The 12,957-nt window shown below is 57.6% G+C and overlaps 1 protein-coding gene across 1 annotated transcript in view; it reads left to right on the top strand.

The window, feature by feature from the left end:
- ARHGEF10L (Rho guanine nucleotide exchange factor 10 like) overlaps positions 1–12,957 on the top strand; it is a 118,157-nt gene that overhangs the window by 80,260 nt on the left and 24,940 nt on the right. The window contains exons 22-26 of the mRNA XM_015565849.1: positions 1,685–1,806; positions 4,152–4,238; positions 5,505–5,737; positions 6,317–6,471; positions 11,987–12,135. Of these exons, the coding sequence (XP_015421335.1) occupies positions 1,685–1,806; positions 4,152–4,238; positions 5,505–5,737; positions 6,317–6,471; positions 11,987–12,135 (746 nt within the window). The remainder of the gene's footprint in view (positions 1–1,684; positions 1,807–4,151; positions 4,239–5,504; positions 5,738–6,316; positions 6,472–11,986; positions 12,136–12,957) is intronic.

Below are 12,957 nucleotides of genomic sequence, written 5' to 3'. Positions count from 1 at the left end.
GGGGCGGGGGTGGGTGGGGGTGGGGCAGGGGGAAGCCTGTGCCACGCCAGTTCAGTCGATGACCTCTCCCCCATCTCCAGAGCTCTCGGCTCCCCTCAGCTCCATGTCACTGTGCTAAGGTCCCAGCGCCTCTGGCTCCCTAGGGCTGAGCCTCCTCATTGTCCAGCGTCACCATGTCAAGGGTCAGTAATGCTCATGGCTGTCGGTGGGAGGCTAGATGCTAGAAGAATGCCTGGTTTAGTGCAAAGAACCTGGGCTTTGGGTCAGACAGTCTTTGGTCCCCATCTGGGCTCGGCCATGTAGGCATGCCTGTGACCTGGTCAGCATAATCCCCGAGTGTCTATCTCATTATCCATGAAATGAAAATCATTATCTGACTGTGCTCGGTCCGTGTGAAAACAAGGCGAGGGGACACGCGCATGGCACTCAGTGTGTGCCTGATGCGTGGACACACAGTAGGGTGTCCTAGCTGTACCGTGCCCCTGCTATCCAGGTCCCAGGAAGGCAGTCGTCATATGGAGTGTCGCCATGTGGAGCGTAAGGAGGGGGTCCTTAGCAGGGAGGACTCTTTGGAAGAAATGGAGGTTTGCTCACCCACTCACTTGCTCACTCCTTTCATTCATTCTTTCAACCCGTGTTTGCTGAGCACTAATTGTGCAGGCAGTGTGCTGAGTTCCAGGGAGACGGTGACGAAGGATATACCCCGGATCTGGCTGCCCTGAACTTACATTCTAGAGACACATGGAGACGGATTATGAATAAGAAAGTAGACACGGTGATTTGAGATTGTGGTGAAGGCTACGTTAGAAGTCTGACAGGGTCTTTAGAGTCAGGGGCTTTCCCCCTGAGAGAAGGGAGCCATGGTAGCCAGAGTGGTCATGGAGGACTTCTTGGAGGTGGCAGCATGTGAGGGAGCCCTGACCCATGTGAAGGAACCACTGGTACAGTGGATGATACTGAGCACAGAGGTCTCCAAATGTGAGTCGAGGGTCTGGGCTTGGGCCTGGGTGTCTGTATTGTAACAGGTCCCGGGGCTTCTATGCCCAGCTTGCCTGGGGGACCTGGAGGTTTCAGGGTGGCTTCAACGGCAGGCAGAGTAAGAGTCTTCCCCAGCACCATCATCATCACCGTCAGGTGTAAACGCAGCTGAACTTACATCGTCATCACAATCAGAAATCACCTTGTCCGCTTGCTGGTCTCGGACCCTCTCCCCTCTCTGAAGCTAAGGCCAAGGCAGCTGGGCCTGGACTGAGTCCAGCATCTTAGCGCTTCCCGAACCCCTTTCCATGTTTTATTTCACTGGATGCTCACAACAGCCGCAGGACGAAGGCATCTTCATCGTCCCTATTGTATAGGTGGAGATATCGAGGCTCAGGGACTTGGGGTGATTTGCACAAGGTTGCTCAGCAAGAGGCCGGTCAAGTGGGGGACTCAAACCTTAGGTGTCTGGGCTCCTTGCTGGGGACCCATGGCCATGACCACAGAGTGAGGCCAGATTTCATCTCAGATGGGCAGGAGTGGGGCTGGGGGTCAGGGGGGTGAGTGAGTGGCGGGGTCTGTCTAGGCCGTCGTGCAGGCCAGACCTCTGGGGCCTGCGGGGGCTCCCTGGGCTCCAGGACTCCTCACAGCCTGCTAGGTCCTCGCACTCCGACCTGCTTCACCCACCTCCTTCCTTTTGCTGTAGGAGAGGAGAACCAGCCAGGCTGGCGATGTCCGGACGAGGACAAGAAGAGCAAAGCCCCGTTCTGGTGCCCAACGCTGGCCTGCTGCATCCCCGCCTTCTCCTCGCGGGGCCTCAGCCTGCAGGTGAGAGGGGCAGCTCTGGCTCACCTTCTCCTGGGGGGAACCAGCGTTTCCAGGCTGTGCCCACAGCGGGAGAGGCCCCGGCTCCAGACCCAGCGCCTCAGCTTTTTCCCGATGGAGTTGGTTGAGCCTTTTTACTGCTCTGGGCGTCAGCTGTCCTACCCACAATGTGGGGGTAGATGCCCTCCATGGGTCAAGTGAACGGAAAATTCCATTATTTTGAGCTGACAAATAGCAGTGATCTCATTCGTCAATGGCCTGACTCCAGCCCAGAAGAGAGGCCGGAATATGCCTGCGCGGCCGTGCCAGGCTTTGTGGGTTGGACCCTTGTGGGCTGGAGCCAGGCAGGAGCCGGGGCTGTGGTGTGGGCGGGGCCTGAGTGGAGGACGGCAGGCCTTTCATAGCCATCGCGCCTTCCATTCGTCCAGCACCTACTGTGCTCCCCCGTCACTGCTCAGCCGTCACTCTCTTGTTTCACTGTTTTTGAGATGCCGATAAGTAGGCGTTTCTAGATCTATTTCACAGGGAAGGCCCACCTGGGGCTCAGACAGATGGCTTTCTAAAAAGGACACAGCCGGTAAGGATGGGTCCAGGAATGAGAACCTCGTTCTATCTGGTTCCGACACCTGTGGTCTTCACCTCCTCTGGTCGCCTGTCCTTTTTCTGGAGCAACTGCTGCCCATCATCCTCTCAGGGAGATGAGGTCATCTGAGCTCTGGGGAGGGGAGCGCAAGCTCGGACTCAGGCCCAGGTAAATAAGTCCCAAGAGCTAAGTGGCTAGGACTGCAGATTGGGGTGCTAAGTAGCTGGAAGAACATAGCCGTGAGATGTCAGTTTATTCATTCATTCCTTCATCCATCCATCCATCCATCCATCCATTCATTCGTCCAAGCTGCCTATCATTGTTGAGGACCTACTGTGTGCTAGACCCTGTCCTGGCCACTGGGAATCATAGTGGTGATCAAAACATTCAACATACCCTCATATAGCGTTCAATCTAGAGAGAGAGAGGAAGAACCCTGGCAAACAAAGGGAAATAGAAAGGAGAGATGTATGTGTTAAAGAAAATAAATCAGATCTAATAGATACAGAGATGGTGCCAACAGAGAGGGCCTCTCAGAGGAGGTGACATTAAACTGTGACCCAGATGGCAAGAAGGTTGCAGCCTGGTGAGGGCCCAGGGGAAGAATATTCCAAATAGCCAGAGCAGCACAGAGGCCCGCCCCGGGCACCCCAGGGAAGGCAGCACGGCTGCAGCCCAGGAGTCAGGAGGAGAGGCTGGGCCATGAGTGTGAGCGTGCTGAGGCCTCCGGCTTGGCCTCTGGGTAGAATTCAACCAAGAGGGCCCAGCATTGGAGCTAAACTGAATTCCAGCCCTGAGGCTCCCACTGTGTGACCTGGAGCCAGTCATGTCCCCCTCCCCCTTCCCCGAACTTCACAGTTACTGACTCCTAAATGAGGGGCTGGAAGAGGTGACCTCTGGTCCCCTCACCTATGGCCCTTAGGTATTTTGTTAGAATGTTGCAGCAGGGTTGGTGCTGGCCAGGGCCTTCAGCACCAGCAGAGGGCAGCACCTGCCCAGCAAAGGGTCCGCCGCCGCTGCATTCCTCAGAGGGGCAAAACCAAGCCCTTGAAAGGGCCAGGCCACCTCCTTCCATTGCTGTCCTGGCCAGAGGGCCAGACCAGCAGGATATAGCTCAGGAAACAGGCCCCAGAGACCCACCTGGCATGGATTTGAGGGAAGAAATTGCAGGAGGAACAAGTCGCTGGTGGCTCTTGGTGACAGCCCGTCACAGACAGAGCCACCGGCCCCTGCCGGCAGCCCACACATGCCACCCAGCCCTGTGTCCTGGGGGCTCGCCTGCAGATTGGTTCTGATGATCTGGGGGTCCCTGTGCTGTTTCTCTGGAGGCGTGCAGGAAGGCGGAGGGGGAGGTGGGCACAGGCCAGGCCCTGCCCCTCACCTTCCCCGTGGCCTAGGCCATCCTGTGTCCACATTGTCCCCATCTGTAAAGTAAAGGGAGTGGAGTGGGTGTTAGTGGTTTTCAACAAAGCTTAAATGGGAGCTGGTCAGTTGGAAAAGTCCTTGGGGTCCCAGGGTATCATCCAGGCCCCTTCTAGCCAGAGATTCTAGGGGACTGATGCTCAAATGTGGGTGCATAGAACTTCCCGGAGATCCTGGAAACCTCCCCCTCTCCTGGCCCGTCCTCAGGGACCCTCATTGGGAATCTGCAGGTTTAACGACCCCTGACCCCTGCAGGCGGTTCACACGAAGGTTCCATAGCCGGACGCTGGCCTCTCGGGCACCTTGACACTGAACCCTGCACGTGTCACCTCTGTCTCCGCAGCTTGGGGCTCTGGTCCACAGTCCTGTCAGCTCTCCCCTGCTGGGCTTCTCGGCGGTCAGCACCTCCCTTCCACAGGGCTACCTCTGGGTGAGTACCCCGTGTCCGCAGCCAGGAGCTCTGGCCTCAGGACAGGAACAGGGAGAGGAGCCTCTGGGAGAGGTGCTGGAGAAAGCCACCTGTCTGCTGGCCCATTTATGCTTTACCTGGCAAGTTCTAATGGGACCCTGTCCCAGGCTCTGGGCTTGGAGTTGGCAGGTGCCAGCCACCTCACCAGGGACAACAGAAAGCCAGGGACAAATCGGTGAGCATGACTCTTGCACAGGCCACAGGCAGGAAATGGGCGGGAGTGGTGCCGTGTGCTGGGGTGACAGGTCTTCACCGGGGTCAGGAAGCAGGGCTGCTTACTGCCCGTCTCTCAGAGATCCCGGCCCGGTTTTCTGCTCTCGGGGCTCCTGGCAAAGCTTCCCTGGATTCAAATAGGTGACCTCCCCATGCTTCTTATAGTGCAGATTGTGCCTCCCATAGATACTCTTCTGAGGGCAATTTGTTCTTCACTGTTTCTCTAGCACATGGTATTTCCATCCATCCATCCATCCATCCATCCATCCACCCACCCATCCATCCATCCATCCATCCATCCATCCATCCATCCATCTACCCACCCATCCATGTTTCCATGTATTCATCCATCCATCCATGTCTCCACCTATCCATCCACCCATTATCCATTCATCCATCCATGTGTCCATCCATCCATTATCCATTCATCCATCCATCCTTCCATCTATTCATCCATCCTTCCATCCATGTATCCATCCATCCATCCATCCATCCATCCATCTATCCATCCATGTCTCCATCTATCCATCCACCCATTCATCCATCCATTATCCATTTACTCATCCATCCATCCATCCACTCATCCATCCATCCACCTATCCATCCATTCATCTATCCCTCCATCCACTCAGCAAGTATACTGGTATACTATGTGCTAGACACTAAAGTAAAAACAGAGAACAGGAAGATAGGACATTTTAAAGGGGCAGAGTGTACGTTCACTCTTTGTTGGTTGAAATTTAGCCTAAAGACAAGGAGATGGAAAGCTGACTGGGTAACTAGTCCACCTTACCTCCTTAGCTGGTTTCCTTTGCGCCCTGAATCGAACTCGCTGCCTTGGGGGCTGGGGACAAGTGACCTTCGGTGACAGCAGGATGCATGTGGCAGGAGGGGGCCGTTCCTCTCAGTTATTAGTGGCAAGCAGAAGTTTGGGACAGGTCTCCGGGAGGCAGAGCTAAGCTCCGCCTCTGCTCTCACGGTTCTCCCTGACAGCTTCTTTTGTCTCTGCCCCAGGTTGGGGGAGGTCAGGAGGGCGCAGGAGGCCAGGTCGAGATCTTTTCCCTGAACCGGCCCTCACCCCGCACGGTCAAGTCCTTCCCGCTGGCGGCCCCCGTGCTCTGCATGGAGTACATTCCTGAGCCGGAGGAGGGGGAGAGTGGAGATGGAGACAAAGATGAGAGCCACACGGCTGCTGACCCCTCCGCTGCGGTGCATCCGACCATCTGCCTGGGGCTCCAGGATGGCAGGTGAGGGGTCCGGGGAGGAGGGCAGGACTGCGCGGTGCGTGGAGGCTGTTTTGGGGTCCATCAGGTAGAGGTGGCTTGGCTGGATTCACACTCAGGTCTGTGACCCTGAAAACTCAGGTCAGCACCTTGTTAATCCTCACATGAGTATACTTTTTTCCCATTGATTTTTAGAGAGAGTGGAAGGGAGGGAGGAGGGAGAGAGTGAGAGAAACATGGATGTGAGAGAGAGACATCGATCAGTTGCCTCCTACATACACCCTGACCTGGGCCAGGATCAGACCTGCAACCCAGGTACACGTCCTTGACTGGGAATCAAACCTGGACCCTTTGGTCTGAGGGCCGATGTTCTAACCACTGAGCAAACAGCCAGGGATCAGCACCTTTATTGTGCTGCTTTTGGAGCCCCCCCCACCTCCCCCTGAGTCTTCCACAAGACAGAGGCCGGGAGGACCCCATCCTCAAAAGGCCACCCATGGAAACTCTGAGCTCCCCTTTGGTGGAACAAAGGCCTGGTCCTACAGAGGGGTCCCTGGAGGGCATATGGGGGGCTGAGTGAGTCACCTGGGCCTCTCCCCACAGCATCCTGGTCTACAGCAGCGTGGACACGGGCACCCAGTGCCTGGCGACCTGCAGGAGCCCAGGCCTGCAGCCCGTGCTCTGCCTGCGACACAGCCCCTTCCACCTGTTTGCCGGCCTGCAGGACGGGACCCTCGCCGCCTACCCTCGGACCAGCGGTGAGGATGTGGGGCTGGGAACCATCTGGGGACCCTGTGCCAGACGGTTGTGGGAGGCAGGCCAAGGTGGCGGCTCAGAAACGAACCAGGCCATCTCAGAGGTGGGGGGATCGGAGATCCCTGATCCCCATCGGGGTCCCCACAGGAATGGGGTGCTCACTCCTGCACAGGTAGCTCCGCCCATTGGAGGGAATCTCTAGTGGCTAAGAGCAGGGACTCTGGGCTCGCACAGACCTGGCTTCCGGGCCAGGCTCTGCCCTGATGCCAGCTGTGTCCATCGGTGAGCTGCTTCTCCTCCTCACGCCTGTCTCCTCGTCTCTAAAATGGCAATAATGGCAAAAGCCACCACTTACGGGTCCTAGCAGGTCAAACAACCCCGTGAAGGGAAAGTGCAGGGCCCGGCCCAGGGACACCAGTGGAGGCCAGCGTTTGAGTCTCTGATTTCATCGAGCTGTGGACGCCCCGATCATGACGTTGGAGGGCAGGGCTAACGGTGTGAGCGGCTGTGTTCCCGAAACACGGTGAAGTGCTTGATGTCGGCCATTATCTTAATTGTCTCCACAGCCCTTGAGAATTGCCTCCTCTGTACAGACCCAGCGCTGAGCCTGGGAGGGGATGCGCTGGAGCACAGCCACACGGTGCTGGGGTCGCCAGTCCCCTGTGGCTTGTTCAGCTCCTAATTGGATGATAAGAGCCGGGGGTCGGGGGTGGGGAGAGGGTAGCTGCCCCCGGTGCCGCCCAGAGGGCTGATGAGTCCCGTGGCTGCCCAGCCCTTCCTCCCACTCTCTCCCAGGAGCCTCTAATTGCTGCGTCATCACAGCCTGTTGCAGGGTTATAAACGGATATTTGTACTGAGCAAAAATTTTTTTTGCCACTTGGCACTGTGTTGGTATTTTTAATTAGCTTTTGATAAGGCATTTATAGTTTTTAATTAAAGGGGGAAGAGGGAGGGAAAAAATTCTTCTTACCATCGGAGCGTGCCTGTGAATGCAAATATGGGCGCAGATCTTCGGGGAGTAGACTAGGGGTTCTGGAGGGACTCCACCCCGCAGCCCCATGGAATGCTGTGAGCCACGCTGGTCCCACTCTGGCCTGCTGGTCCCAGTTTGGGCCGCCTTTGGCTCTTCCCTTCCTGGTTCCTGACTCATCAGTTTGGGCGCCCAGGTTGGGAGGAGGGAAGGGGGTGGCGTGTGAGTTTGCTCATAGGCCCCACAAACTGAGGGGTTTAAACACTGTAAATTCACTGACTCGTAGTTCTGGAGTTGAGAATTCCAGGCTCAGGTGCTGTCAGGGCCGCGCTGCCTAGGAAGATACTGAAGAAGGAGCTGTCCTGGCCTGACCCCAGCTCGGACCCCAGCTCGGTGGTCCCTGGCCGCGGCAGCTTGCCTCCCTTCTTCACGTGATGTTCTCCTGAGTGCGTGTCTGTGTCCATGTTTCGCTTTTATAATAACACCCGTCACCTTGGATCAGGGCCCTCCCTCCTCCAGGGTGACCTCATTTTAACTAATTATATCTGCAAACAGCCCCATCTCCAAATAAGGTCACAGGCTGAGGTCCTGAGAGTTAGAACTCCCCATGAATTTTTGGGGACACAATTCAACCCACTTGGGGGTTTGGGCTCTAACCACTGGCCTTCAGCCTGGGGCTGGGACTGGTCATTTGTCAGAGCCAGAAGGGCCATTGGGCACCATTGAACTCTCTCCGCCCCACCCACCCCCACTTCCCAGAGTCTCAGGGGTGAGCTCAGACCTGAACCCTAATAATGTCCTCTGTCTGGGCCTCGAGCCCTCTCCAGACTCAGGGGCCCTTGGCTTCTCCTAGCAGAGCTGGCAGCGTCTGGCCTGGAGGAGAAGGCTGAGATACCTTTCCCCCTTGCAAACATTTGTGCACCAGATATTTACTGAGCACCTACTATGCACCATGGGTACAGCGGCCAGCAGGCAGATGTGACCCTGCCCTTGCAGGGTTTGTAGAGGGAGAGAGAATTAGTTCCGTGAACAAGCAGGGAGCTTACACTTCCATGTCGCCTCTCCCCTGGGCTGCCTGCGGCTGGGACTGGGACCATCCGGCTTATCCATGACTGAGCTGTGTGACCCCCTCCAGACTCACCAGGGCCTTGGATACCTCTCAGACACCCCGACTCCATCCCAGCCCAAGCTAGAGCACAGAGCTGGAGCCCCGTGCCTGCAGAACCCACCGCTGGCGCCCCCTGGTGGCCGGGAGGGTCAAGGGTTGTGAATGTTCCAGACCCTTATCCAGGGCTTGGAGTTGGTATAGGATGAGAGGTTACTGTCCTGCCTGGGTTTCCTGGCCCACGCTTTGTCTCCTTGCAAGAGGGCAGGAGCAGAAATATTAGCCTGGGAGTTGGCCGAGTCCTGGAGGACCTGTGGGGCCAGCAGCTGAGAAGGGACTGAGGAACCCAAGGCCACTGACTGGACTGTCAGAGCCGGAGGGGCCTCAGACTTCAACCTCCAGCTGACAGATGGCGAAACCGAGGCCCAGAGCAGTGTGGCCATGGAAGTCATTCATTCATTCATCTGTTCATTTATTCACTCAGGAAAGATGTATTCCGTGCTCTGAGGTGCCAGGCACTGAGCAGGACCCAGGACTCAGAGAGGAGCCAGATGGCCACTGTCCCTGCCCGGTCCCGTGTTTGAGCAGAGCTCCCCGGATCCCTTCTGTCTGCCTCATCTCTGAGCAGGCCCAGGAGCAGGCCCAGGCCTGGGGGCAGGTGTGGGAAAGTCCCTGGTTAGATGCTGGAGCTGTGGGCCAGGGTCACCTCCTGCAGGAGGGGCGCGGGGACGGGCTGGGGAGTTAGGCTGCCTGGGGTTGAGACCCAGCTGTGACTTCGCCCGTTACTTCGCCTCATGGAGCCTTAGTTTCCTCACCTGTAAAATGGGGATGAAGGCTGCCCCCCGCACAGGCTGGCTGTGGAGGCCAGGTGGGATCAGCCACAAAAGTAGCCTGGTGCTTGTTCCCTCCATCTGAATGGTTGTCACCGCCCTTATTACTGACCAGGCGCGGGCGACCCTTGGGGCCCCTCTCAATCTCAATGACTTTTACCCAGTGCCCTGCCTTCGGCTCCAGCTGGATCGGGACTCCAAGGGCCTTCATCCCCTTGGCCTGGCAGCACGAGAGCTGGTGAGGGGCCCAGACGAATGGGCTATCACGCAGGGGGTGGGTGTGTGCGTGTGTGCATAAGTGCGCATGTGGGTTTTGTAACATGTATGTGTGCACCTAAAGCCTAGAGGGCAAGGGTGGACCCCCACCCCTACCCCCCACCCGCTGCAGGCTGCAGGGAGCTTGCCCTGCACAGAGCTCACAATGATTGCATTTAGTCTTAGAGCTGTGGCCGTGAGGGCTGGGAAGAACCAGAGAGGTCAGAGTTCAGGCCCTCGGGTGCAGATGGGAGAGCTGAGTCCCAGCAAGGCGCGGCTCTGGCTCAGGGTCCCACTGTGGGGACTCCTGTCCAGGGTCCTTTTGATATGACAATACAGCCATTAAACTCTGTCACAGTTTATCATTCTGTCCTGGAGTCAGGACATCTTAGAGGTTCCTGCAGAAGCCCAGCAAGTGGCGGTTGGTCAGAGCCCCTGTGACCCTCAGGGGTAGCAGACCCTGGCTCCGACCTCAGGCAGCCCCGGCCACACTGTTCCTTGCAGGGTAGAGGTTGCAAGGGTTTTGGTGCCCACTGAGCAGAGCCCCATTTCCTAGTTTTCGGGGTGTGGTCCCAGTATTCTCAACTGTATTCTTACTGGGAAGGAGGTCGCAGTGGAGGGAACTTCAACTTCTGGCTATAAGCACTACTTACCCGTGGCCACTGGGGGGCGCTCAAAGCCTTGAATTTTGCGGCTCTGGTGTTCTGGTGGGGCTCTGTGTGCCTGGCTGCCTGTGGTCGCTCACTCCTCCTTGACCCCAGGTACGGCCCCAGTGCCCTATGGAAGCTCTTGGAACCTGAGAGGGCAGCAGGGTGGGGGTGGGGGGCGGTCAGGGTCAGCTGAGTTTCAGCCCTGCTTGGCCTGTCACCCCTTGGGTGGCTTCGGGCAAGTTCTCAGCTCCCTGGTCTCCATTGTCACATTAGTCAAATGGAGTCAACACCTGTTTCCACAGACTGTTATGTTGTGGCAAATGACACCAAACAGTATGGGCTAATGAGCGCCCTGTCCTCTCGAGCTGTGTGATTCGGGCTGGCTATTTAAACTCCGCGTCTCCGCTTCCTCAGTTGTAAAACAGGGATGAAAATAGGATGCACAGGCTGGGAGTTAGGAAAACAATTCATGAAAACAGTGCCTGGCGTGCGGATCTGTAACGGCATGGATCAACAGCTGTTGTCGCTCCTTGCTGTGTGCCAACGCTGAGCTAAATGCTCTGCACGTTCTATTTAGTCCTGTAGTATCAGCGAGGTGTAGGCCTGGTCATCATGCCCATTTTACAGATGAGGAAACGGAGGCTCAGAGAGGTGAACTCACCTGTCTTAGTTCATGCAGAAGCTCAGAGGCCACAGTCAGGATTCTGGCCCTGCCTGCTTCCCATGTGCTCATATGCATGGCCTGGAAAGACCTGGTAGTGTGTTGGGGTGGGGGTGGGGGGTCCCTATTCCCCAGCTCGCAGGTGAGCTGGGAGTCTGACAGGTTTAAGTAGGACAGAAGGGAGAGAGGCAAACCTGCTTTACAGGTGGTGTAAAGCCTGGGGTGTGATAGTCTGTCCTTCCTGCCACACTGCAGGCAGTGGCTCTCACCATGTAACCTCGTGGTCCCTCCAGCTCTACCGACAGCTGTGCCCCATCCTGTCACCAGCAGCTGGCTCGGAGGGAGAGTCTATGATGGGGCTGCTTTCAGGGTCCCGTGGAGGGAGTGTGGCATGGCTGGGCACTGGCAAGCTAGCAGCAGGCTCCATCCTGCCCCCCAGGCCCAGCTACTGCTGTCTGTCTTTCCGGGGTGTGCCCCCTTCCTCCGCTCTTTCCCACCTGGCATCCTGACAAGACAAGACAGCCACTGGGGTTCTGTGTGACTTAAGGGAAAAACCCATCATAGCCAGCAGGGCTTGTGTGCCAGGGAAAATTCCTGGCCCGTTCTTGGGTGAGCGAGCATCCTGGGTAGGCAGGGAGAGCCTGGTTCAGGGCCAGACCAGCTCCCTTGGTTAGTTCCGTCTGCGGGGTGGCAGACTGGGCACTGATTTCTTCTCGGGACTTCCTCCTTCCACACCGGGGGCCGTGGCGTCTCTGGAGGAGAAAGGTCATCTCCAGGTGACCTTGGTAAAGGTGGTAGAGTGCCTTATGGTAGGCGAGCAGATCAGCGAGAAGGCGGGTGTGTGTGGGACGAATGAACAGGAGAGAGAGGAAGAGGAGTCCAGCCCCCACGGGATGGGCCACAAATGCAGGCCAGTGGGAACAGCCACCATCCCCCACAGAACCGGGTGAGAGGGTTTGTGGGCCATGCTGGGCCCCCGCTGCAGGCCGTGGTTCCTGCGGGCTGAGGAGCCCTGGGCCTTGACTTGCATCTTCTTCTCCTCCCAGGAGATGTGCCCTGGGACCTGGAGAGCCCTCCCGTGCGCCTGACAGTGGGGCCAGGGCCCATCCGCACCCTGCTGAGCCTGGAGGACGCCGTGTGGGCCAGCTGTGGGCCTCGGGTCACGGTCCTGGACGCCACCAGCTTGCAGACTCAGGTACTGGCCTTTCCTCGTGGCTCGTGGCCCCTGCCCACGGGGCCATCAGCTGGGCACACCCTTGCTGACCCTCTGACCTTCTCGCTGGTGCGGCTCTCAGCTCCTATCTGCGTCTCAGGGATCAGTTTGTCAGGAAGCAGGGGGACCCACAATCCCTGCTGGGCCCTGCCCTCTGCCCCCACATGCATCCCCAGGGCTGCCATGAGGGGAAGGGTCCTGACTACACTGGGCCATGATCTGCATCCTGAGTTGTGGCTCTTGCTGCCAGTGGAGGTGCCTGTTCTCGCTCTGGTTCCCGGAACCCAGTTGGACAGAGGGGACAGATGGTGTGGGCACAGCCATCCTGGAGGCCGGAGGCAGAATGGGAACTGAGAGGTGTTTCTGGAAGGATCTTCCCACGAAGGGTCCATTGAACCGGGAAGCCCCAGGCCTGAGGGGGCAGAGAAGTTGGCTGCGGATTGTTGGGAGGGGAATGGGCAGCAGGGCCTGAGGATCTGGGGAAAGCTGGGTGCCACTCGGCCCCTCCCAGGGCCACAGGGCTTTTGGAGGGGGTAGAAGTGGGAGGCACCCCTCCCTGTCCTGGCTGTGCCCCACTCGGGTCTGCTGGGCATCCCTCCATCGAGGGGTGTGGTTTGCCAGCACCTGCTTCAGATGGGACCCTGGCTCTGCCCTGCCAATCTGTCAGCCCTTGGACAAGGCACCGAGCCTTCCTGGGCCTCAGTCACTTCATCTGTAAAATGGGGTGATGGTGTAGAGCTACCTAAGGAGTGCGTGAGAATGTTTATGTAAAGGGACTGTTTCACACAGTGCCTGACACAAAGT

The sequence above is a fragment of the Myotis davidii genome, unplaced genomic scaffold (assembly GCF_000327345.1).
Source record: "Myotis davidii unplaced genomic scaffold, ASM32734v1 scaffold299, whole genome shotgun sequence".
In the NCBI taxonomy this organism is placed as follows: domain Eukaryota; kingdom Metazoa; phylum Chordata; class Mammalia; order Chiroptera; family Vespertilionidae; genus Myotis; species Myotis davidii.
This window is presented reverse-complemented; position numbering and strand designations above follow the sequence as displayed.